Below are 25,034 nucleotides of genomic sequence, written 5' to 3' on the forward strand. Positions count from 1 at the left end.
CTCCAAAGCCTCCTGATTCCATTTCCTTGGCTTGGCGCGCTCTCCTCTTCCCTAAGCAGGCCTTTTCGTACTTTGGTTCCACACGGTCGCTTGTCCTACTGCGCTGCTGTCTGCCTGCTCCTTAACAATCCCTGCTCCCTGCCTTTGCCTTTGCGAATCCATTAGCCTCCTTTTTGCCTTTTTTTTTTTTTTTTTTTTTTACAGGCGAGTCCTAGAGGCCTGACATCAAAACCCCAGCACAGAGGGACACTGGGAGCTTGTGGCTCTCACAGGCCATGGCGGCTACAGCGGGAAGGGTCCCTGAGTATCTGTAAACCAGCCTTTCCTCCCATCTTGCTCCTCCCCATCTTACCAATGAGCCCGGAGTAGGCGAGGAGGCAGTCAGCGTAGTTTTCCTTCAGGCAGCTGCTGGCAGACCTGGACTCCGGCTGGCAGTTGGTGAAAAAATCCGCCAGGCGAGATCTGGGTTAGGAAGAGAGGGGGGAAGGTGCTTTAAAATAGCCCGAGCCTCGCCCGGCCTGCATGACCCAGGGGTTGAGCATCAACCTATGAACCAGGAGGTCAGGGTTCGATTCCCGGTCAGGGCACAGGCCCGGGTTTCAGGTTCATTCCCCAGTGTGGGGTGTGCAGGAAGCAGCTGATCTACGATGCTCTCTCATCACTGATGCTTCTATCTCTCTCTCCCTTCCTCTCTGAAATCAATAATCATATATTTTTAAAATAATATCCCAAGCCTCTGGACAGACATAACTTTGCTTGATTCCTTTGTGGTTACGCGTTTTCCACCCCGCCCCCCCCCCAAAAAAAAATACAGAAAACGCGAAGTCTGAGAATGAGAGCAACCTCTCCCGTACATCCCCCTTCTCTCCATCGCCCACCTGGGCGGCGGCAGCGGCTTATCTGCGGGAAGTCTTGGGGGCCCACAACTGCAGAAACTAAGCTGCATTGCAGTTTCCATTCAATATTTATTTCTAACTTGACTCATTTGCATCTTGAGGAAATCTGCTTCCCTACAGCCTCACCGGAGATCCACACTGGAAAAATATTTACTTGACACAGAACCCTGTCCCTGGCATCAAAATAGGTTCCTGCAGCCCATCTGTTCCCGAAATTCCTACTGGCGTTAAAATTCCTCGTATCTGTCCTGTAAGTCATCACTCACCCACCAGCCCGGGGATGGGGGGGTGGGTGGGGGGACAGGGATTCTTCCAGCCAAGTGGCCATGGGGAGAGCTTGCCTTCCTGCACCTGAAGGGAAAGGCCCTGGTTTCACTCTCTCTCCCTGGGGGTGGTGCGTCTGCTGGAGGTGGAGGTGGTGCCGGGGTGGAGGGGGGGCGGGGGTCTACTGATCAAAATGCAGCAAGTCTGCAATCTGGGGACTCCCTGGGGGCCAGCCAGCCCCCCACCCCCACCCCCGGATGCGCTGGGTGCTGGTGAAGTCGCAGAGACCCAGCGTGGAGAGGGGCCACAGACACTCTGGTCTGGGGGAGGAGAAGGGGGCGGAGAGGCCTCTTGGTGACCCACTGGCTGTTTTTCAGTCTGAAGAGGATATTGTTGGAGAAGTCCTGCCTGAGCTGGGCCCTCTGAGGTCATCTCAGCAGACAGCAGCTCTGCATCCATGTGCAGAACACAATGGGCCGCCAGAGAACTGAAATTCTCCGGCGATTACGGCCGACAATGACCGGTTGTCTCCGCTTGCTTCGCCTTCGCTGCCCCCGCGTGGGCAGCCCACACACCCAGTGCTGCTTTCACTTCTTTCCACCCAAGCAACTGTGTTTACTTAGCATCTTGTACGAGCAGACCGAGCAAGGCAGGATGTGGGATGACCACCAAGGTCTGTCCCAGGCCCGCCGGAAGCACATCTGTGTCCCTTTACCACAGGCGGGCTTTAAGGAGCAGGGGATCGAAAGGTTCCCAGCACACGGCAGAGGCTGCGCAGTGTTCCTGGGGGACTGGCCGCTCCTTGGACCCTTGTAAACAAGGCGTGTCTGTTTCCCCCCCCTCCCACCCACCTGTGCCGATCTGTGCGCTCCCGTATGTTGTGGGCCTGGTTCCATCGCTGTGGATCCCCCCGGGCAGGTGCTGGAGCTCAGCTTTATTGTCTTTGCACGGCACCTGACCCTCTCTGCGGGGCCCGTTATGTGGCTTCCCAGCAGGGCCACGTGCTAAAGCTAAGTGACTCGACAAAACCCTCCATCTGAGACTCAGGCACGCAGGTGGGCGCGCCTGGCTCTCTCCCCGCAGCCTGAGCCTCGCTGGCGTGTTCTGCCTCTAATTGAACACACTGGAGAGCACAGACCCTGGCCGTTTCCTGGAGCCTGGCTAAAGGATTTATTTTTCGGAGGAAATCCCCGGAGGTGGCCCAGGCTCACCCCGCTGGCTCCAACGGCATCCAGCTTGGACGGAGTGTTAATTTCAGAAGTATTTTCCTGGTCGTGAAAGTTAATGATCTCGCCGTCCCGGGCTTCTAACTTTGCAAAAGCCAACTGCGGGGCAGGCAGCTCCGGCTCCCGCTGTGCACACCACCTGATCGATTGGCTCTCTGACCTGGCAGCCCTGCGCCCCCCGCCCCCCACCTCCAGACGGATGAAAGGTCGCTCTGTCTACATGTCTCCCGCTTCTGGTGGTCTCTCGAGGAGACTATTATTAACCGAACGGCCCCGTGATGTGGATGACTGTCCCTCAGCGCGAGGCGACTGCCACCAGACTCATTTTGCTTAACAACCTCAGAATTGACTCACAATTGGACTCTGGAACGAAAGGCTAATTGAGTCAGTCTGCCGCACCGGGCACAATCCCGATCCAGAGGATAAAACTGTATGTACTGCTCCGAGCAGAATGCTGGGCAGCCTGGTGTTGGAGAGAAGATCAGCAGCACCGATCCTGGCCCTCAGACAAGCACAGCCAGCAGAGGGGGTGGGAGTTTCAAGGTAACGGTGAACGCAGGCAGCTTCACTAAAACACTGCCATTCCCACGGTCCCTTCACAATTGTACCCAGCTGCCCGGGACATTTCTGTTTGGAGACAGGATCACAGTATAGGATCGCATTCTACAGAGACAAAAACTGAAGAAGTTTACACAGCCGCGTGATGGAGCCCACTCATTACTGGCCGACGGGTACATTTTCAGGAATTTCGTGAGGAATTGCAGTGGTAGCTTGTAAGCGGCCTCGGTGGGAATATTTACACCACAGTAATCAGCACACACCACAAACTAGGGCTTGGTGTTGTTCTGGGAGAAGAGTTTTTAAATATTTCCCAGCACAACCCTGTTTAAGAACCAGTATATGATATTGTCAATCCACCCATAAAACATGAGTCATGGCTGGGGAGTCAGTTCCTGCCCTGGCTGGGCAGATGTCCTCTCCCATCCCCAGACACCTCTGGCCCAAAGGAAATGGTGTAGCTCCAATTAACTTCCGGTTTTCAGTACCTTCCAAAGGTCGGAAATAATCCTCCCCCAGAGGTACTTCCTTCCCTTACCAGCTCTTCCTTCACAGTGCTCTGAAATCTCCTTTTTTCTTTCTTTTCATATGTTTTTTAAATTAAAGTTTATTGGGGCGACATTGATTAACAGAGTCATATAGGTTTCAGGTATAGATTACAAAATCTCTATATTGCAAATGTGCCCCCACCCTGAAATCTCTTAAAGTAACATGGGCAGACGGTTCCACATATTGACAAAGCAGCTGAATTCATGTCCATTCCATTGACAGAATGATGTGTCAAGTGTTGTGATCTAATGATAAGTTCCCTGTCCCTGAACTCCAATAACTCGCAGTCTAGAAGCTGAGAGAAACATGTGGAAAGGTTATAATGATACAGTGGCTAGCTCTTGATAAGAAAAAAAAATAAGAAAGGCTGCTAATAAAAAATGCTAACATGAATGAAGTACTTAGTATATGCCAGGTATGTCTTTGCACACTATATTTTTTCCCAACAACTCTAACAACGTAGGGACTATTGTTTCACTCCCCTAATTTTATAGATAAGAATACCACAGCCTAGCAAGTTTAGACTAGAGCAGGGGTGGGGAACGTATAAGGCCTGAGCCATCATTTGGTCTGGCCCTGCCAAGGCATGAGCTAATTAAATGTTTGAATAAACATAGCGGCTAATTTTTAAGTTGATAATTCTGTATGGCCCGCAAAGGATGTTATAAACATCCGAATGGCCAGTGGCAGAAAAAATGTTCCCTACCCCTGGACTAGAGAAAAATAGCCGTAGGAAGCAGGATTTAAAATCTTTTCTTAACTGATTTTTAGAGAAACTGGAAGGGAGAAGGGGAGAGAGAAACATCCATGTGAGAGTGAAACATTGATTGATTGCCTCCTGCATGCTCCCTACCTGGGATGGAGCCCGTAACTTGGGCGTGTGAATAGAAATGGTGCACGGGACAATGCCCAACCAACTGAGCCACACTGGTCAGGGCTAGAAGCAGGATTTAAAACCACACATTCTGATCCCCACAGCTTAAGCGTATAATATGACGCAGCTACACAAGCTGGCTTCAGAGAGGCCGTGGCACTGGGCCTGAGACTTGGAGGATGTTTAGAGCCTACGGGGCATGGTGGAGGAAGGTATTCCAGGCAGAAGGAAGAGGCATAGGATGAAGTAACCACACTCATAATCACCTCAGGGTAACCATAATGTGGTGTTTGTACGTGCCAGGCACTGATCTAAGTGCTGTATTCACACATCTGATTCTTACAACAGCCTTAGTAAGTGATACCATGAGCACCATTTTACAGATGAAGAAACTGAGGCAGCGAGGGGATAAGTAACACCTTCCCGGAGGTAGAGCTGGAATGGGACCCTATTGAATCCGATTACAGAGCCGGAGATCCTTGTCCATCACCACCTTTCACACAAGCACCATCCAGAAAACAGTCTGTCATTCGCTGGGGATGGCAGGGCACAGGGTGCAAATGCTGAGTGACGGGAGATGGCCCCCGCCCGGTGAGGCTGCAAAGAGCCTTGAATGACAGACCCAAGAGTTTGGACTTGACTTGAAAAGCAGTGGAAGCCACTGAAGGATTTTACACAGAGAAGCAACAAGATCTGATTTGCATATGAGGAAGCCTCTTTCATCTCTCAATGGTTCAGCAAAGATTTGCTTAGTGCCGACTCTGTGACATCACTGTTCTAGCAGCGACAGGGAGAGCAGGAAACTGGCCCAGGACGGGAGAATGGCTACTCAGGAGGCTGCTGCCAGCGGTGAACCAACGGGAAGAACTGGGGGTCGTAAGGGGAGGAAGAAAGGATGCACTGAGGGGTGGGCATCGCTTGAACAGAAGTCAAGACTGGAAAAGGGGGGGCGCAGAATCAGGGCATGGACACCTCGGGAGACAGTGGTGCTGTGGGGGCAGACACGGAGGACAGGTCTGCAAGGAACGTAGAGGGCTGGGGTGGATCGTGCTGGGTTCACGGTGCTGTGGAGAGCCAAGTGTCTCTAGTACAGTGGTTCTCAACCTGTGGGTCGCGACCCCTTTGGCGGTCGAACGACCCTTTCACAGGGGTCGCCTAAGACCATCCTGCAGATCAGATATTTACATGACGATTCATCACAGTAGCAACATTACAGTTATGAAGTAGCAACGAAAATAATTTTATGGTTGGGTCACAACATGAGGAACTGTATTTAAAGGGCCAGAAGGTTGAGAACCACTGCCCTCGTAGGTTGTTAGGACCCAGATCTTTATCTGTCCAATTAGCAATCACAGCCTGAGCCCCAGCTACCTCCTACCCCCACCATCCAGGCCAGCCCCTCTGCACGCTTCCCCCTGCCCGCCCGGGGTGAGGAATCACGCCGCAGCCGGTTTGAATGGCTTCCCCACCGGGGCTGCAGCGACCCAAGCCAGAACGCTTCCACATCCAGCGTGGCATTCACAAAGAAGACCCACAATGGGGCTTCTTCAGGAGACATGAAATCTCCATGACGACAGCAGCGATGAACACGATGGTTTTTCTGGGACAAAACGAAAATGAAATGAATAGTTACTCATGGACAAACCTATCTCCCTCTGAAAGGGAAGGGTCCCCACGCTTAGAGAGGAGCCACAGGCCGCCCACACCACGCTGGCCTCGGGGAACCTGTGGAAGAGGACACCGTGGCTGATGCAGGAAATCCCACGTTAAAGGGAGCGCGCTGCCCACTGGAAGCAGAAAAGCGATTATAACGATAACATGGAGGAGCGTCTCCTCAAACAGCAGAGGGGCCTTTGACAGCGGGGGGGCCACCATTTACTACGGATTTTCTAACATTTTAGGAAAAGTGCGAACAGGTGAAAACCTTCCCAGACATGCCAGCTTAACTCCTCCTGGATGACCCTGATGCCTTCCACGTCTTCTCAGGACAAGCCCCGCACTTGGACACACGCCGAGTGCCTGGTGGAACGGAGCCGTGGACTCAGCCCGTGAGCTCCTGGATGCGGTCCGGGCTCTGACACTAATTAACCAGAGTTCCTAAACATGTTGCTTCATTCGTTAAGCTCTTGGATTTCCCTCCCACTTCAGAAATATGGTCTATGGCAGCGGTGGTCCCTGAGGTCCGAAAGGTTGGCGACCGCTGGCCTATGGGACACTCGAAGCTACTTGGGGAGAAAAAAACCCACTTGCTTTCAAAGCGTTATCATTTCTCTCATCCATGGTTGCATTCTGCTGTTACATATGATGTGAGTCATGGCATTGGGGTTCCTTGGAGTATAGAAACCACGATTTTTCTAGAAGATGCCCTCATCGCACCTACAAGCTCAGGGCCGAAGAGGTTAAGGCCCTGCCTAGAGCCACGTACACGGTGGTGGTGCCACATGGCCCTCCCTGCGAGGAACTGCCAATGCCCATGACTCAGCCCTGGAAGGCGTTGTTATCTGGGATTTTAAGTCATCAAACATCTCATCACTCTCCCTCTGCCACTATTTGACCAGACTGTTCGTCAGAGCCTTCTTCCTAACGTTGCGCTGACTTAGCCTCAAGGAGCACTTTGAACAAAACGCAGGAGCACAATAGGGGCCGCATGGTGCGGATGGACCGGCCGGCGTGGCTCAGTGGTTGAGCGTAGACCTATAAACCAGGAGGTCACGGTTGGATTCCCAGTCAGGGCACATGCCCGGGATGTGGGCTGTATTCCCAGTAGAGGGCATGCAGGAGGCGGCCGATCAATGATTCTTTCTCATCTCTCTCTCTCTCTCTCTCTCTCTCTCTCTCTCTCTCTCTCTCCCTCCCTCCCTCTCTGAAATCAATAAAAAAATATATATTTTTTTTAAAAGAGAGCGATGAGTCTATCGAACGAGGTTCCCCTTTACTAAGGGTCTCTGGGCCCAACCACTGCCCACACAGGAGAAGCCCGGGGCCTTGGGACAGGATGCCCTGATTAATCTGCTTGTGTAAGAAATCCCTAGTATTTTTCTCGGAGCCCAGTGTGAGCACGAGGGCGCTGGCGTCTTGGTAGTCAAGCCTCTATCACTCCTGAAAGCTTCCTCAGCGGGCCAGGGAGAGGGAGCAAAGGGTGCCGGGCCCGCAGTGGCGCACACCCGTGTCCCATCCCAGTCCCGCCCGGCTTCCGGGCTCTTGCGCCTTAGGGAGCTATTTCACTTCTCCAACTCTGTTTCTTCACCCGGAAATGGGTGCGTGTTTCCAACGGCTGCTGTAGGACCTCAATGCCAGTTACACCCAGCGCCTCCCCAGAACCCAGAAAACACATTGCCCAATGAACTCTTACTTCCCACCCCTCCATCTCTTCTCCCCAGTCCCTGGTCCGGAGCTCCCACTGTTAAGCCCTTGCAACTACAACAACAAAAAACACACACCAAACACAGAAACACACATCTCCGTCTATCGTCTGCTGGCTCTTGTACTGCATACTCCCTACCGGCTACACCTCTGTGGCTGAAGTCGGCAACTCTGAGCAGCACGAATCTGAGACGTCCCAGGCCAGGGGCCCTGTGGCCTGGCGTAGTAAAGCATCTCAGTCGCGTGAGCTCATCAAATAAAGGCGTTTTAAGAAAAGCTATTTTTCCCCCCCTCAGGGGTTCTGGGGGAAAAGGCATAGGTTGACAATGACGAGACGTCAGTAAGTTTGTTAATACTGCTCATCTCTTATGCAGAATGAAAATAATTGGGAAAACATGCTGCTAATATGAGACCTGGGCCGACGAAGCAGGAGCGCAGTCCGGTCACTGTCGGCTGCAGTGACACAAAGCAGACCTCCCTCTCTCTGTGTCCAGTCAATTACCTAACCCTCCTTCCCCGCCAGCCTCCCGGGAGAGGGCACATCTGCAAGGCAGCCGTGGGCAAACCGGGGCCTCTATCAGATCCATTTGGCAGGGGATGGTTTCTGGCCTTGCCGTTCCCCACTTTGGGCTGCGCATACTGGCTGCTCGGAGCAAAGGCCCAGCATTTCCCCGGGGGTGGGGGGGGAGGGCAGGCTGTGCAGCTGGGGGCTCAGGCCGCCCCTCAGAAAGCCCAGGTCCTCCCGCCGTCTGGGAGGACATGTCCACTCAGGAGCAAAGGCCTCATTCCCACGCCCCCCGCACCGAGGCCCCAAGCCCCGCACACCGTGTGCTCCTCGGCCCTTCACAGGGATCCCCACTCCTGCTGGGATGAGTAAAGCCTCGCCGATGGGCGTGTTTCTCGGTGCCTCAGCCAGACCGCAGCCCACGGTGCTGGGAAAGAGGACCCTGAGGTCTCCGAAGCCTTCGAGACTCGCCTGATGCCTGTCTCCTGGGCCGGGAAGGGCTCTGCGGCCAAGCAGAGGCCAATGCCTGTTCCCCCAAACCCCTGCTCGGCTCGATGTTGATACTTGAGAGGCCGCACCCCACTGAACAAACACCCGCTCCCCACTCGCCCTGAGGAACCCCAACCACGTGGCTCGTCTGGCTCCTCGGCAGCTCCTGGCCAGGCACGCGGGTCCCTGGAGGCTGTGGTCACTGCCCTCTGCGGTTGGCCCCCAGGACTGTGAGAAAGCGCCCGCCCCCCGCCCCTGCTCCTGGGAGGAAGCAATGTGGGGACCCAGGAAGAGGCATGCCTCATTGTCGTCCATGCGTCCTGCCTGGGGTCCCTCCAGGGTGAGGGTTGGTGACAGCAGGCTACGGGGCAGAGACAGGCGGCTTCCTCAGGCTCTCTGATCACATCAGACTGCAGCGGCTCCTGAGGGAAGGCCGGGGCAGCATCCCATCCACCTCGGCATCCCTCACACAGACACCTTGCCTAAACACTGACAGCCGTCAATCAACATCAGCAGAGGCTGGCGGGCCAGACAGCTCATCTCTGCGTGGCACACGTGAAAAGCAAGTTATGGTAGTTGGCAAGGGCATCCATTCCAACCTAGAAAGGGCTCTTGGCAGCCTCTGATCGGATGCCCCAGAGCGGCCCTTCGGCCAGGGCCTCCTCCCTCCCCAACCCATCTTTCCCATGCACAGCCGCATGCCCCGGTTCCACAGACTCTAAGTCATAATGGGAGCGTGGAACATTGCAAACAACCCTACGCGGCGGCGCCAAGTCAATAAAGCTGTTTGTACTATCCACGCTACAGCCTGCCCATTAGTGTGGAAACCTAGCTTTGGCAGTGCTCGCTTTTATGGGAAGAAATGGAGGGAGAAAAGACATGGGAGGTTTTCGGGATGCTGAAACTCTCCAATAGCTTTCTGATGGGGTAGCAGCCGAGGACAAATACGCTGGAACTCCTGAAGGGGACATCTTATCCCATTCGGCGTTGCTATTTCTGCAGCGCAACTTGGGCGATGGGTTGTGTGACACTGAGCCACCAAGAGAAATAAAAATCTAGATGTTCAACACGTCTTTCACCGGGAGAGCCAGCCCGACAGGGTGTGGGTTTATTTCGTGGGGAATCCTGCAGGCACCTCCACCTTCAGGAGTGAGTGACAGGAGCTGCCCCCATTCCTCCTGGAGCCTAAGATGCTCTGAGTCGCCGGCTCAGGGACCCTGGGCTGGGAAGGGCACCCAGCACGGCTCCATTGAATTACTGATGCCCTGACCCTCTCTTGCTTCAGAAAGAAGTGTGAGGTGCACTCCGGCGTAGCTTTGATGCAACAGAATCAACGTAAAAAATCAACGGGATTGGAATCCGTGGCCACGGATAACGCACACAAACCCCCAGCTACAGGAAAGCTATGCGTTTGGTTCTGTGCCTTCTAACAGCCTCTGGGAAGCCAGGGGAAATGACGAGTTCCACGATTCACGGCACACCAACACGTAGACCAAGACATGCTCGGGAGAAACCGGACTGGGGGTAACAAAACAATGGCTCCTGACCAGGTCTCCACTGGAATCCCTGGAACCTAACTCTCTCATGACAAAGGGGCCTCTGCAGGTAAGATTGTGGTGGTGAGCCTGAGGTGGAGAGATTATGCTGGATTACTCAGGTGGGCCCAGTGTGACCACAAGGGCCCTTAAAAGTGCGAGGGAGACGAGGAAGGCAGAGCCCTGGGATGTGAGAAAGGCTGGAATGGCCTTTGCTGATTTTGAAGATGGAGGGAGGGGCCCTGAGCCAAGGAATGAGGGAGGGGAAAAGGCAACCGTTCGCATCATGACCTTTACAGCCAGAGGAAACGAAGTCTAATTACTTTAGGGAAACACGGGTACATCTAGAAATTACCCCAAATGCTGCCTGGCCTCCTTCAGTCAAACGTTGCTTCTCGGGGAGTTCCCAGAGGACGAACAATTAAAGTGATACTCTTCACTTGAGTCATTTGGGAAAACTCCCTCCCCTTACCCCCATCCCCAAAGGATAAGCACTAATATCTCTGAGGTAGGTGTGGCCCCAAGCCCCAAACTCATCGGAATGTTAATTTACCTTTGGGACATTAAAGGGGCCGAGTTTCTGTGTGTTTGCGGGGAGGGCGGGGGGAAGCAGTGGATGTCCGACTGGCTAGCAGCCTCCACTTGCCCAAACAGACTTTAAGCAGAAACATATGAAAATAACACCCCCTATTCACCTTTAATAGGGTTGCAGACGCCCTAAGGAAAAGTATGCTCAACAGTAAATATACACCCGGTCGCTTCTCTTCCAGCCAAGTTGTTCTAAGGTCAACAGAGGCTTGGAGCTCAGCCAACAGCTGGTCCCTCATCCCTTCCTTCCTAGGTGGGCTCTCGCTCGGGAGACCGGGAACTGGGGGGTTATACATCCACAGAATATCTCACTCATCCCAGTGCCAGGTGATAATCCTCCCCTTTTCAGAAAATCCATAGCCCTGCTTTGTAATCCCTTCTCACGCTCCACATCCTCTTCTCAACAGCACCTTCCCACCCCCTCACCTCGTGCCTCGCTGTTCTGCACTTTACCCTAAAGCTCCCGGCTATGAAAACTACACGACCCCCGATTTTTCTGCAGGGCAGTGGGGCTGTCTGACATGGTCCGCATGGTTCCCCGAATCCATGTTAATAACGAACTGTCCCCGCAACCATGCCATCCCAAGCTGGTGATCTTAGGGTCTGTTTGCTTCGTTATTTTTACCAGAACATCCCCTAAGTTTATTGCAGATGTGACAGCAATGCTAAAGCCAACCAGTTTAATTCTTAACTGCATAAGTAAACGGAGCCATTTAAGTCTTTTTAAAGTTATTTTCTCCCAAAAAGTGAGGGACCAGCGAGATCCACACACTTTGCACCGGAAGTAGGCAGCCCCGTGTCCGGAACCCGGGCTCTGCAGACACCTCTGGGTTTGCATTCCAGCGGTATCACTCGGATGCCTGCAGACGCTGTTCAGGGTCTCACCTCGTCATCGGTGAGATGGGGAGCGCCATGACCGCCCCCACTCCCAGGGCTGCTGGGAAGTGCTCAGCACAGTACCTGGCACACAGTAAATGTCAAACACAAATGTTGCTTTCCCCATCCTCCTCCTCGTCACCATCGCCGTCATCCCCACATCCCTGCCACATTGTCCCTGGCTCAGCGGATTTGGGGCCCCTGAGTCCTGTACAACCAGCCACGCTGCCCCCGGCTGTGGCTCTCGTCCTAACCGGTGGTCGGGTGAGTCACAGCACAGAACCACCCGGCGGGGAGGAAGGTGCCTGAGTCAGTGGCTGCCCTTTGCTGGGGAGCGCACATCACTGACTCAGACACAGCACCTCCCAGACGCCTCTCTTCACGGTTACTCGGGGTCACCCACAAGGCCCATGCCCCCGAGGCTGCCAGCGGTCCCCCCACTGCCTACTCAGTTTAAACAATAGTGAATCGGGGACTCCAGGCCCAGCGTCCCATGGGCAGCCCCCTTCACGCCTTCCTGTGTGTGGTGTGTCAATGGCCGTCTATTCTGCACAGAATGGTCTTGAGGTGACACACGCTCCAAGCACCTCTGGACTTTGTCTGCACGCGCCTCCGTCCCCCCCGTTTTCCCTAATGCTACAGACTCTACAAATGCTGAAGTGTGAGGCTTAGCAGCTGGCCTCACCCCGCAGGGTGACATTTCCACACGCTGCTTGAAGCCGTGGGTGCCCACAAGTGTGAATCCGTAAGAACCTGCCCGCTCCGCCCACAAAGACTACGCTGACGGTCTCCGCCTGCCACTGGGGGCTAAATGCTACGTTTGGAATCTTAAGTTTTCTCTGTCCCCTAAGAGAAACCCTGTGGGAAGGGCGAGGGAGAAACGGGACAGACTGTGTCCTGTGTGAGGTGGCAGGCCCAGTGCTAATGCTGCATTTAGCCCTCGCAGCTGCCCCATGACGATGCAGTCATTGCCTCCATTTATGGACGTGAAACGGAGGCCTCGAGCTGCCCCCGTTCTAGAACAGCCAAACCAAGGTGCCAACCGGGCCCGCCTCACTCACAAACACACTGACGGCGATCGATCGGGGAAGGAGAAACAAAATCCCAGCTCCAGCTCGGGGCGGTGCTTCTCACATGGGTGCTTCTTAAATCCCTGCTTTTCTTGGAGGCCACATTTTCTGCGTAATTAATTGCTTTGGAAAATGACAGCGCGATTTCCCATTCACTGAGTTGGAAATGCCCACGGAAGTGGAAACGCCGACGTGACTGCAGGATAACTAACTTGGGGTACCATCTGGGAGGGGCCTGGGGTCTCCCTGGGTGGAGCTGAACTCAGAGCTTGGCTAAGACCTGAGCATTAATTAGACATGACAACCACCCAGCCCCTGAGGGTGGCAGGCTGTGGGTGCTGGCCGGAGTTCGGTGCCCTTGGGACCCCACAGGCTGTTGTCTGGATGAGGAGGCAGCCTCCTAGGAATACTGGGGTCTCCCTGCTCCCCATTCTTTGACCCATTCCTTGCTCAGTGGATAAAACACATTTGAGCAGTATGAAACAGAAGCAACCCCTACCTTTGAAATTTAAAAAAAAAAGAGAGATCCTAAAATCTAAGTTTAGGTCTAGGCTTGACGGGGAAGCTAGGTCTCCCTGCCTGTGCACTTCATGGGTCCAAGTACATGAAACAGCCACTGGGCAGAGCAGAGGGGTCCCTGTGCAGAGGAAAAGCGGGGTAGGGGATCCATCAGCGACCCATAGTCTTACGCCAGGGGGTCTGAGTCTAGGGTCCCAGAGACCCCCTTCAGGTCCCCCTCCCTCAACCTATTCCCACTTCTGGGAATGAGTACAGGTCTCCCCTCTTCCCCCCAACCTTTGACCGGCACCGCACTCAACGCAAAATCCACAAAACAGAGGCTTTCCTGTGAGTAATGAACTGGCTGCGGGGCAAGGAGAGGTAGGAAGGCAAACACCTAATGACCCCAACCGGGTGACACAACCATGGGTTATTCTGAGTTGGTTGTCACTCTGTGACAGCAAAGAATCCGTCTCCCGTGGGATCCACAGCCAGGCCCCTTGCATCGGCCGCCTTGGGGTAGCTGAGGCCTGAGGACTCTGAATTCCAGTGATGGTTCAGCAGGGAGTCCGGGGGTCCAGCCAGGTAATAAGCGGGGGCGGCGGGGGGGGGGGGGGAGTGCGGGGGGCGTGCGCCTGGGAAAAGAGCACACGACTTACACATCTAGGGCCCTTGGAGTCAAACAGACTATGCTCAATAAACGTGACTGCCTTCGTAATAATAATAAAAAACCACCGGGAGGACCTTTTCCTATTTGTAGAAAGGACTCTTGCAATTACTAAGCTGTCACAGAGAAACCACTCTATAACAAGGAAAGAGTGCTCAAAAGGAAATTAGGTAAAGTAGGAGCATGTATTATCTGAGCAGTTTTTCCTTTTAAAGGAGGCTGAGAGGTTCCGATGGACACTACGTCCTAACTCTGTGGAAACTGCCTCCCAGCCGAGGCTGTCTGGCTGCTGAGCCGGGAGGGGGTCGATTCCAAGCCTGGCCGGGACCCTCATCCTGCCTGTCTGGAACTAGAGGCGGAAAGCCTGAGCCGTGTAAGAACATTGTATTCTTGTCACGAACGGCAATCGTTTGGAAATGGTGACAGAACCCGGGTTTCAGAGTTAGCAAGACCAGGCTGATTCCCAAATGCTCCACGTGGGAGCGGGCACCGCTGGGCTCGTCACTCCGCCGGTTGTCCCCGTGCTGGGCGGCTGGGCTAATGCGAGATGACAGTTGTGAGCTGCATAGCCAGTGCTGCTCACCGTCAAAACCCAGCGCCTGGGTGTTGTTTTACCTCCCATGCATGCGCATTCCTCACACCCACAGCCCTGGGCCTGGGTCCCGCTCCCGCCACAGCGGCGCCCGCCCCTGTCACCCATCCTTCCAGCCCAGCTCAGATGGCAGCTTCTGCAGGAAGCCTTGCTGGCCGCCGGGCTGAGCTGGCTGTTCTCCCCAAGCGCTTTGTACCTTCCTGACCGCAGGGCCACTCCAGGTTGTCATGATGGTGTGTGCCCGCCTACCTCTCTGCCTGTAGGTGAGAAGCAGGTCCTTATTCCTGGCATAAGAACCGCGGGCAGCTGATCGATGGATCGATGGGGGATGAATGATGGATGGATTGATGACAGATAGATGGATGCAGGGATGAAGAGATGGAGGAATGGATGGGGGTATGGGGGGTGGGGGGATGGGGGAGTGAGGGGATGGGGGGATGGGGGGATGGGAGATGGGAGGTGGGGGGATGGGAGGGATGGAGGAAGGAGTGTATGCAGGGATGGAGGGATAGATGAATTTCCTGCGTGATTAAGTCCTGTGTCACTCAGAGGTCCTCTGCCTGCCCTGTGAGTGACTGACACTGATGCCCTTTAATGATGCCCTCCACCCTTTAATCCTGAGATTCTGTTCCCTGTTGGCTTTGTTGAAGTCCCACCCCCATCACTGCATCCCACCCCACCCCCACCCCCAACACGAAGCACCTGCCTTCGACTTGACTTTCCCTGTTTCTCAGTCTCCGAGGCTGGATCTGAGTCTGGCTCCTGACCCTCCACTAGGACACCTCTGACCCCCCAAAAACATGGGGCGCTCTGTTTGGGCTTTCTGGGTGGATCCAAACTGCTCCTTTCCACCCACTTTCATACTGAAGGACAGTAACACAGCTCTGGTGCCAGGACCCCATCTTTGCACAGAACGTCCCAGTGTAAAGACAGACTGACAAATCTCAGAGGGAAGGGGCTGGGAAGGGGGTGGATTAACCAAAATCCTTATATGCATATATGCATAACCTACGGACACAGACAATAGTGTGCTGAAGGCCTGGGGTGGAGGGGGGAAATGGGGGAAAAAAGAGGGATATCTCTATTACTCTCAACAGTAAAGAGGGCAGGGGAGGGGAGGGGAGGGGAGGGGAGGGAGTCTGAGTCTTTCTGACTCAGGGCCAGCAGTGGCAAAGGTGCCTTTGCTGAGGATGCGGGCGGGTGAAGGAAGGAGCGAGGAGGACGAGGCAGAGACTCTGAGCACGGGCAGGTGCAGCGCAGGGGCGGCTGGAGAGCGGGGAATCGGAGTAAATGTAGATAAGCGTTTGGTAAGCGACAGGCTCCAGCAGGAACAGACAAAGGCTTTACACCGGCCTCTGCCAAAGGAGAGATAAGGAGGGAGCTCGGAGGCCACAAGCCGGAGCAGGTTGAAGCAGGCCCCCGCCTGATTCAAGTCAGGTTACCCTGCCAGCGGGGAGGTGGCGAGCTCCCTCCTCCACTGCTCAGCTGCTGCTACAGGCCTCAGGTCCCATCTCACCCCGGGGCGGGGCTGGAGGCAGGAAGAGGCGACAAGAAGCATGCTCCTCCGCCTGCCGCCTGCCCGGGCCAAGGAAGAAGAGGCGGCCGCAGAGGTCAGAGGCCATCCTTGCTCTCCTCCTGGGCCCCCGATAAACCCTCTGCAACCCACGCAGGGGCCCGGGGACCCCCAGCGCAGAGGCTGGGTGGCAAGCAGCTCACGCAGGTGGAAGGCATTAAAATCGAGCCGCCCGGCTCTCTGAACACACTGCTAAAGACACCCATGTAATCACGTGAAAGGAAAACTGCTCAAATGAACTGGAAAATGTCTGACTTGTGTTTTCTCATCCTCCCGAAACTTTCCTTCCACGGTTCAAAGGTTTGCATTGTCTAATTGCCGATTTCCATTTGTGAATGAATCAGGGTAAAATAAAATTAAATGCCAAATTAATCTACCCATCTAGTTTTGGGCATTCATTATCCTCGGAGACACTCTCCCCTGCACTTGCTGCACGGCGAGACCAGCCCGGATACAGTGATGGGAGAATCCAGCTCTCAGCTCGGGGATTTAGCCAGGAGATGGAGGGTGACCTTGATCGCCAAGATCCACAGTTTACTGTGTGAGAAAGGGGCTGGTCCCAGGCAAATAAAACACATTCCTCACCTTTTAAAGCTGCCCTAACTCTGTCAGACCAAGTGAGTGCCTGGAGCAGAAATGCTCTGGTGACATGTTTCCCCAATTGTCCTGGTTAACGCAACACATTTCCTCTAAGGTGCAAAGGTCGGCCTCAGCGTGGAAAATGTGGGGCCGGTTAGGGCAGAATTCAGAACATTTCAAATGCTTTTGGAGCCTTCTTGGTTCTGCTAAAACTAAAGAAAACAAGACCCTCAGATGTCTGGGATATAATGATAGGGCCCTCAGTCCCTGGGGAAAAGTAGAACCATATACTTGGTGACCTGATGAAAGCCACCTCTCCTAGAAACTATGGGGGCACAGAGGCCGGGTACCAGCAGGGCCAGGAAAGCCTTGGGCTCAGAGGGCACATGGGCTCTGGTCCCTTCCCTTTTGAGGTTCAGCATCATCAGAATCTTTCTAGAGGAAAGGAGATATCCTTGCCCAAGCAGTGCTGTAGCCTTGAAACAGAAGGAAAATCTTGCTCTACGCAACCACGTGGATGAACCTGAAGACTATGCTAAGTCAACTGGGCCAGTCACAGAAGGAACAGTGCTGCACGGTTCCACTTGCATGAGGCATCTAAAATGGTCAAATGCATGGCCATGGAGAAGAGAATTGTGGGTGCCGGGGGCAGAGGGGAGGGGAAGTGGGGAGTTGCTGATCAATGGGGATAAAGTTTCCATTATGAAAGGTAAGTTCTAGAGATTGGCTGTACAACGTCCTGCCTACAGACAACAATAATGCATTGTGCGCTTAAAAATCTGCTAAGAGAGGGTAGATCTCAAGTTAAGTGTTCTTACAATAGGAAGGAAGAATGGAGGGAAGAACAGAAGGAAAGAAGGAAGGAAGGAAGGAAGGAAGGAAGGAAGGAAGGGAGGGAGGGAGGGAGGGAGGGAGGGAGGGAGGGAGGGAGGGAGGGAGGGAGGGGGAAAGGGCTGGCCAGCAAACAAATACACTATTCAGTTCCACCTCGATGCACTGCCAGGAAAGAGAGCGCCTGGGAATACAATGTGTGCAAGTTGGAGGGCTGCTTCTGGCTGGAACCCCTCAGCCCCCAGGCCCCAGGGCAAAGGTCATGCTTTGAGAAATGGGGGCTACAGCTGAGTATGGACTAAGAATTGTTACTCTGGAGCCCAAGGATGCAGCAACTCTGCTGCAAATGCAGAGAAGAGCCAAGAAGGGCTCAGCCACTGACCCACCAAGCATCCTCCTGGCTGCTTCCAACACTGACACCGCACCGTTCATGGGTTTTGGCGTATAACATTGTAATTCTCACATGAAAACTGGAAGGGCCATGCTCAAGAGGAAGACGCTAGACATCTTGGCAATAAAAAATAGCAGAGTGCTGGCCCGGTGGCTCAGCTGGTTGGAGTGTCATACCACATACCATGGATTCGATTCGCGGTCAGGGCACATACCTGGGTTGTAAGTTCGATCCCCATTTGGGTTGAATACCAGAGGCAACTAATTGATGTTTCTCTTTCACATCAATGTTTCTCTCTCCCTCTCTCTCTCTCCCTTCCTCCCTCTCTAAAAATCATAAAACATCCTTGTATAAGGATTAAGTTAAAAAAAAATAGCTGAGACATCTGAGTGATTCATTAGACAAATAAAAGAGATATGAACATATTTGCAGCACCCCGAGCCAGCGCTCAAGGGCTGCGCTTATATAGGATATCCGAGTTCGGGGGAAACGAGGTAAGGCATAGGTTTAAATTATGTATAGATAGCAACACGTATCAGGAATAAAGGTTTATGCTTCCTTTATGGCCACACTCAGGCCTGACATCTTTGCAGGCACTAAGAAAGCAACCAGAAGAACAGCGGCAAGGGAGACACTGTGCTTCAGGGGAGGAATGGGAGGCTTTTAAATTCCATCACCCCCTTCTAATAATACCTCCGCGCCTGATTTTCTCCAGACAAGCTCTGAGGCCCGGCCCATCACGTTCTCCGGCTCCCCAAACACCGCACGAGGAAAGGAGCCTGTCAGCTTCCCTAAAAGGGAGCGAAGAAAGCAGCACGAGTCAAAAGGAAAAGCTAAAGTTGCATCTCCTCTGTTTGAAGGCACCAGGCAGGAGAGAGACAGGCACGGTCAGACCCTCGGGGAAGCACGCCTGTGTGCTGAGAGCGGGGAAACATGAAGTGCGGCAAGTTTTAATGAGCCTGAGCAGCTCTCTGCTAGTCACTGGCGTGGAGATGGAAATGGAGCATTTGCAAGTGTGAGCTTTCGAAGAATGTGGTTTTTAGGAAGTGATGCTCCCTCCTGCCACCCTTTCCGCTTTGGGCGATGCAAGTTAACCCTGAAATCATCCCTTCAGCCGCACCCCTCCCTCTGGATGGGGCTGGGTCAGGGCGCCTGAAGGTAAAACCCCACGGAAGCCCAGCTCCAGGGGGACCAGCTGCTGCTGGCAGGGATCTCACCGAGATGGATTGAAGGGGGGATGGGATAAAGGATAAAATTAAAGACAAGATGAATAAAATCTGATCGAAGCAAACACTGCAAGGCTACCTAGCAGCTTAAATTACATTGACCACAACCAACAGGGAGGGGGTAATCAGGAGTCTGAAGTCCCGGCTCTGGAAAGCAATCATGGGATAAATGACAACAGGTAACACCGGGGGAAGTCCCAGATTCCCCTTCGTGGGGAAGACTCAAGATAGGATATGAAACCCATCAATCACACCAAGGCCAATTTCACCTGGTAGGGCCCCCAATAGTCCAGGATCCGGTTCCTCCTCCAGCCAGAGATGAGGCAGCAGCACAAAGACCGCCCCCAGCCGACCTTCCAGTCCCGCTGACCTTCGCCCCTCTGCAGGGTGGCCACTGTCACGTGCCCACCTTGGGGCGGCCAGCCAGGCGGTTATCAGGCGAGGGCTGCCCCCTGTTCATTTCTGCCCCATCAGCCGCGGCCACTATCCTATCAGGGCTGTCTCTCCACACACACGGTCCCTGGAACCTTCCTACCAGGTCAGTCTGCGCCCCCAAAACAGCACCCAAATCACCCCATTATCTGCAGGTTCCTCTTGCCAACTCCCCAAAACACCCCAAGTTCCCAAGCTCCCCACTCTTTCTCACTACAGCTAAGCGGGAAAGCAATCTGATTTGATAAATTCACACCAACCCGCTGAGGAGTCTCTGTTTTTGGAGGAGCAGGCCAGGTACTGCCAATGCAGCCCTCAGGGTGGGCTTCCAGCCCGTGCAGGGGACGTTGGGGACCTCCCCCAGACTTCGTGTGCACGATGAAAAGGCTCCCCCCTCCCCTCCACCGCCTCCCAGCATTGCCCCTTGGGCGAAAGGCGCACCCACTGCTCCCTACACAGCTGCTTGGAGCCACCAAGGAACAGGGTAACAACTGTAGGGGCAGAGAGAGCTGTCTGGCTCCAAGCCAAGGGAGACCCTGGAAACCCAGTCCTGCTCCTAGAAGAGGGAGCCCTTCTGTTCATAGACTGAACTTGGCCCAGGAACTTGGGTTTCAGACCCAAGGTCTCCAGAAGAGGAGTCTCCTGGACTCTGCTCCATGACATCCTACACCTGAGCAAGCTCCTGCCTGTTCCACCCCCCACCCCCACCCCGTGTCCTGTTCCTCACCACGTCCATCTCCTGTGGCACGGTGGGGGGTTGGGGGGTAGTTCTATGGCTCCCTGGTTGACTGGCTTCCCAGGTCAGAGCTGTGGGGGGGCCCTGCCTCTTCCTCGGGACCCTTCAGCATAGACATCCAGACCCCAGCTGGCAACTAAGAGGGACTCAATGGAACAGGGCGTGGAAGGGAGAAAGAGCCCTTGGGGAAGCTGCTCTGTAGAAACACCTGACTCCTCCCCAAGACCCATGTGGTCACCTGAGCTCTGCCTCATGTAGCAGGTCACCTGCTTCCAATTTTAAAAATAATAATAAAAGAAGAGGGACATGACTCTGAAAATCTTCAGCATGCGACGGTTCTGCTTCTCTTTTGCTTTGGTCCCTCTTACAGCGAGTTTAAGGAAAGACGGGGGGGGGGGGTCCCATTCTACCAAAATGAAATAATTAACCAGAAACTCAGTTCACCAGCATCCTCAAAGTATCAGTCTTCTCTTTCCTGCTCTTTAGAACTGGGGCATCGGTAAGAAACCAGGCACATCGCACACCCTCACGCACCTGTCCACTGTGAGCGTCTGCTGGGTGCATGCGATTTTGTCAGAGGCGGCGTTGGAGGGCTCTTGGCTCTACACTGGGGACGGAGCCCAGGTGTTGCCAATGGGATGCCCCCTCTGAACCTCCAGCCCTGCACCGGCCTTCGCACCCGAGTGTGGCACCAGCATCGCCTGAGGCTGCAAAGCCAAGTCTCTGCTTCCAAAATCTACTTGCTCCATGAGCAGCGGGACTCAGTCCTAAACTCTGGAAGGACACACATCACGCTGCTGATAGAGACCGCTGGGGGCGAGTGAGAGTAGCGGGAAAGAGACCTTCTCTCTCCCTCTACCTATTCTCTATTGCTTCCAAAACAAAGCAACCACAAAAACACAAGAGGCCATCTTCAGGCACTCCTTCAAACATCAAAGCAGAAAGTGGCACAAAGGGCAAGGAAGCGATGGTTTTCAACACCAGGGCCCAGCTTAGCACGTGTCTGATGGAGGCGGGACCTGGGAGCATGGCCAAGCAGGAAGAGGCCTGCTCCTTTGGCCCACATCGATGACGGGTGGCCCAGAACAGACTCAGGGATCCTGGAACTCTCTTCAGGGCTCAGATGCAGCTCAAACCCTCTCACTCTGGTCTCCCCAGTGTTCCGACCTCGATGGCCATGAGCCTCCGTATCTCCAGCCCACCCCTCCCCTGACTTACTTAACCCCTGGGGACTCCTGGCAGCGTCTCAGGGCTGTGGAGTGGGCATGTGCCTTCAGGCTCACCTGGCTCGGGGGGGGGGGGGGGCCCTCCCTGTTTGCTAAGCACAGTGGTATTTGCCTCATTCCTGAAGCTCCCCCAGGGTAAACTGGGAACCTTCCCAGCACAGCAATCACCTGACTGGCTTTTGAAGGACCATGTGTCAGACACAGGGGTCAGTTCCTGGCCAATCTCTCCAATGCCGGCCCGGCCCTCCCCTCGCTCGAGCTCGGCCATAGCCACAGCCACAGCCGCAGCGGCCCTCCCTGCCACCTCATTCATCTCCCGGCCGGCCGCCCCGCCGCCTACCTGCAGATGTAATTTGTCTTGCAGGAGTCCTGCAGGTTCAAACAGTTGGGCTTCTCCCTCTCCTCGTAGGAGCACACGGGCACGATGGTCTGCCGCCGCCGCTCGGTGCAGGCGATGTCCCTGCAGGAGCAGAAGAGCATCCCGTAGCTGTGCTTGGCCGGCACCTTGTCGAAGAACTGCCTCAGGGCCTTGTGGCACTTGCGCCGGTTGCAGACCTCGTTGGACATGCTGGTGGTGCACGGGGTGATGTAGGCGGACCTGTACTTCTTGCAGGTGTCATCCAGGTTGCAGGCCTTGGCGGCGTCCAGGCAGTTGTTCCCTTTGGGGATGTGCTCCACTGTGGAGGGAGAGAAAGGCGGGCGTGAGCACTTTGCGGGGAGCCTGGCTGCTTCGCTTTAATTAAAGCACCTCCTGGGTTTTCGGGGAGACCTTGCGTTTACCCGGCGGTGCGCGGAGCTCTCTGGCCGGCTCTGTGTTGGGAAGCTAACAACTTAAAGAGTTCGGGACCAGGAGCAGGTATGAAGCGTGCGGATGCTGGGAGCCCACCGCGGACCGCCAGCTCCCAGCACTCTCCTTGCCGTGTAATCAGGAGGCATTGAGAGAGGCCGGAGGAGCTGGTGCACCTGCCCAATTACAGTAAACAAGGCAAGAGGAGGAGAAGTTTCCAACTCCTGGTTGGTAAACCGAAATCAGGATAAAAGCGAAAAGCAACAAATTATACACTTGTTCATTACACAGTATATAAAATGATATGCTGAATCTAAGTATAATTGCCATGCAATCCCCCAGGAACATAATTATGTAATAAATGCATATAGTACATGCTAATTACTATATGATTACCGAGTAATTACGTGGTTATTTGAGCCCAGAAGACAAAATATTATGCTAGGCTCTCTAAACAGGAAGAAACACCACTACAGAGAAGCTGTATTTAAGTTCTAGCTCACAGGCCACGGGAAGAAAACCAGAATAAATTACCTCAAAACGTACAAACCTCAATTACCACCTACAGAACTCCTCGAGCGGGCTCCTCGAGCACTGAGGCTGCAGATTAGGAAAACCTGGCTGATATGTTGGATGGGATTTCAATGGGCTTACAAACCACAGGCCTTTGGAGTCTCACAAAACGAATGCTGCCTTCTTCCCAAGCCCTCTGCTCCCAGGCACCAGGGCTGCCTGCTGCGGGGCTGCCCGCCGTGTGGCCTGCAGAGAGAGCCTGGTGGAGGCAGGGCCCACCAGGGTGATGGCTGGTGGGCTGACAGGGCCACGCCCAATGGGTAAAGTTCAAAGATGAGTGGACAGCCCAGCTGGCGTGGCTCCGTGGTTGAGCATCGACCTATGAACCAGGAGGTCACCGTTCGAGTCCCAGTCAGGGCACATGCACGGGTTTTGCAGGCTCAATACCCGGGAGGGGGCGTGCCAGAGGCAGCCAATCAAAGATTCTCTCTCATCCCTGATGTTTCTATCTCCCCCTCTCCCTTTCTCTCTTAAATCAATAAAAATATATATTTTTAAAAAAAGATGAGTGGACAAGGGAAATTAAGCTCAGTCATCATGATACAGGGGTTTCCATGGGGAGAGGAAGTGGTGGGAAACATTCCAGCGCCTAATTATAAGGTGGTCCATGGAAAATCGATACTAAGGTGTAATAGCAGCCCCCAGGAAACAGCAGGGGGACAGCAAAGCACCACACAATTGTGGGATTTGACCCCCCCAGCTAGTTCCTGCTCAGGCCTCAGCCCTTCCTTGCATTCGGGAACCTTCTTTCATTCCCTTTATGATCCAGTCAACAGGGACCATGAAGATATCTGGGAAATGACAAGAGAATTGGCAACAGAGGAGAAAGAGTCCAGGAGGGTTGGGTGGGACTACGATGGAGCCCTGCATCTAGTGTACATCTGAAGAGCACGTGGAATTCTAAGCAGCCTTAAAAAAGAAGGAAATCCTGCTGTACGCGATACCAGAAGCGAGCCTTGAGGACATTACGCTAAGTGAAATAAATCAGCCACAGAAGAACAAGCACAGTGTGATTCCACGCGCGTGAGGTATCTGAACCACGGAAGCTCACGGAAGCAGTGGATAGAACGGTAGTTGCCAGAGGCTGGGGTGGGGGAGGGGAAATGGGGAGTTACTATGGAAAAGGTATAAAATCTCAGTTATGCAAGACCTGAGGATCGGCTGCATGACATCGTTCCTATACTTAACCATCTGATATTGTGCACTTAAAAACCTGTGAAGAGAGAGTATCTCATGTTAAATGTTCTCACTACAATGAAAAAAGGGTCTAAGTAAGGGAGTAAGTAAAGGACACACACAGCAAGCCCAACACTCGTCTCCCCGTTGTACTGACAATGTGACTTGCTTTAAGAAAACCTGAAATGCAAAAACCTGAAAACAGAAGTGTACCCTGGCACCACGGGCAGTACTTTACTACGCTCCGGGTTCCTGTCTCCGCCCGTGACATCCGATGCCAACCACTGACTGTGGGAGGCAATAAGCAAGACATTCAGCCCCTTCCACGTGAGCCGAGCTGCGCAGGAAGCCAGCAGCGGCGTGGGCGTCCCTTGATGGTTTAACAAGCACACCTGGTGCACGTTCTCCATCGTGACCTTCCTGAACCGGCCTCTCCCTGGGTCCTTCGTTTTCACACTCAGGACTGAAATGTTCACCAGATGCCCTGACAAGATCATTAGGACCTCTGGGCTTTGGTGTCACTTCTAGCCGTGTCTTCTTTTGAGACTTCTCATGCTGTGCTGTTGGGCCCATGAGCAACAGTGATTTCTAGTCTTTTTTTTTTTTTTAAGAATATGTTTTTATTAATTTCAGAGAGGAAGGGGGAGGGAAGGAGAGGTAGAAACATCAATGATGAGAGAATCATTGATCGGCTGCTTCCTGCACGCCCCCCCCTGGGGACCAAGCCTGCAACCTGGGCATGTGCTCTGACCAGGACTTGAACCGTGACCTCCTGGTTCATAAGTCAACGTTCATCCACTGAGCCACACCAGCTGAGTATATATTCTTCAAGGTCTACAGTTTGCTAGATTTCTAAATTATGCATTTTTATTATAACCTAAAATAAATTAATATATCCAAACTATACATAAGCTAGATTAGGCCTATAAGGCTGGATGTTGGTACACAATTTGC

General features: G+C 53.8%; 1 protein-coding gene across 1 annotated transcript in view; it reads right to left on the minus strand.

The window, feature by feature from the left end:
* Window positions 1-24,490, minus strand: part of GFRA1 (GDNF family receptor alpha 1) — a gene marked incomplete at its 5' end in the record, with an annotated part of 55,049 nt that extends 30,559 nt beyond the window's left edge. The window contains 3 exons of the mRNA XM_081104529.1: window positions 353-462; window positions 21,885-22,221; window positions 24,370-24,490. Of these exons, the coding sequence (XP_080960655.1) occupies window positions 353-462; window positions 21,885-22,221; window positions 24,370-24,490 (568 nt within the window). The remainder of the gene's footprint in view (window positions 1-352; window positions 463-21,884; window positions 22,222-24,369) is intronic.
* Window positions 24,491-25,034: the final 544 nt, after the last annotated feature.

Source organism: Myotis nattereri (genome assembly GCF_964212035.1).
Source record: "Myotis nattereri genome assembly, chromosome: 13".
Classification (NCBI taxonomy): Eukaryota; Metazoa; Chordata; class Mammalia; order Chiroptera; family Vespertilionidae; genus Myotis; species Myotis nattereri.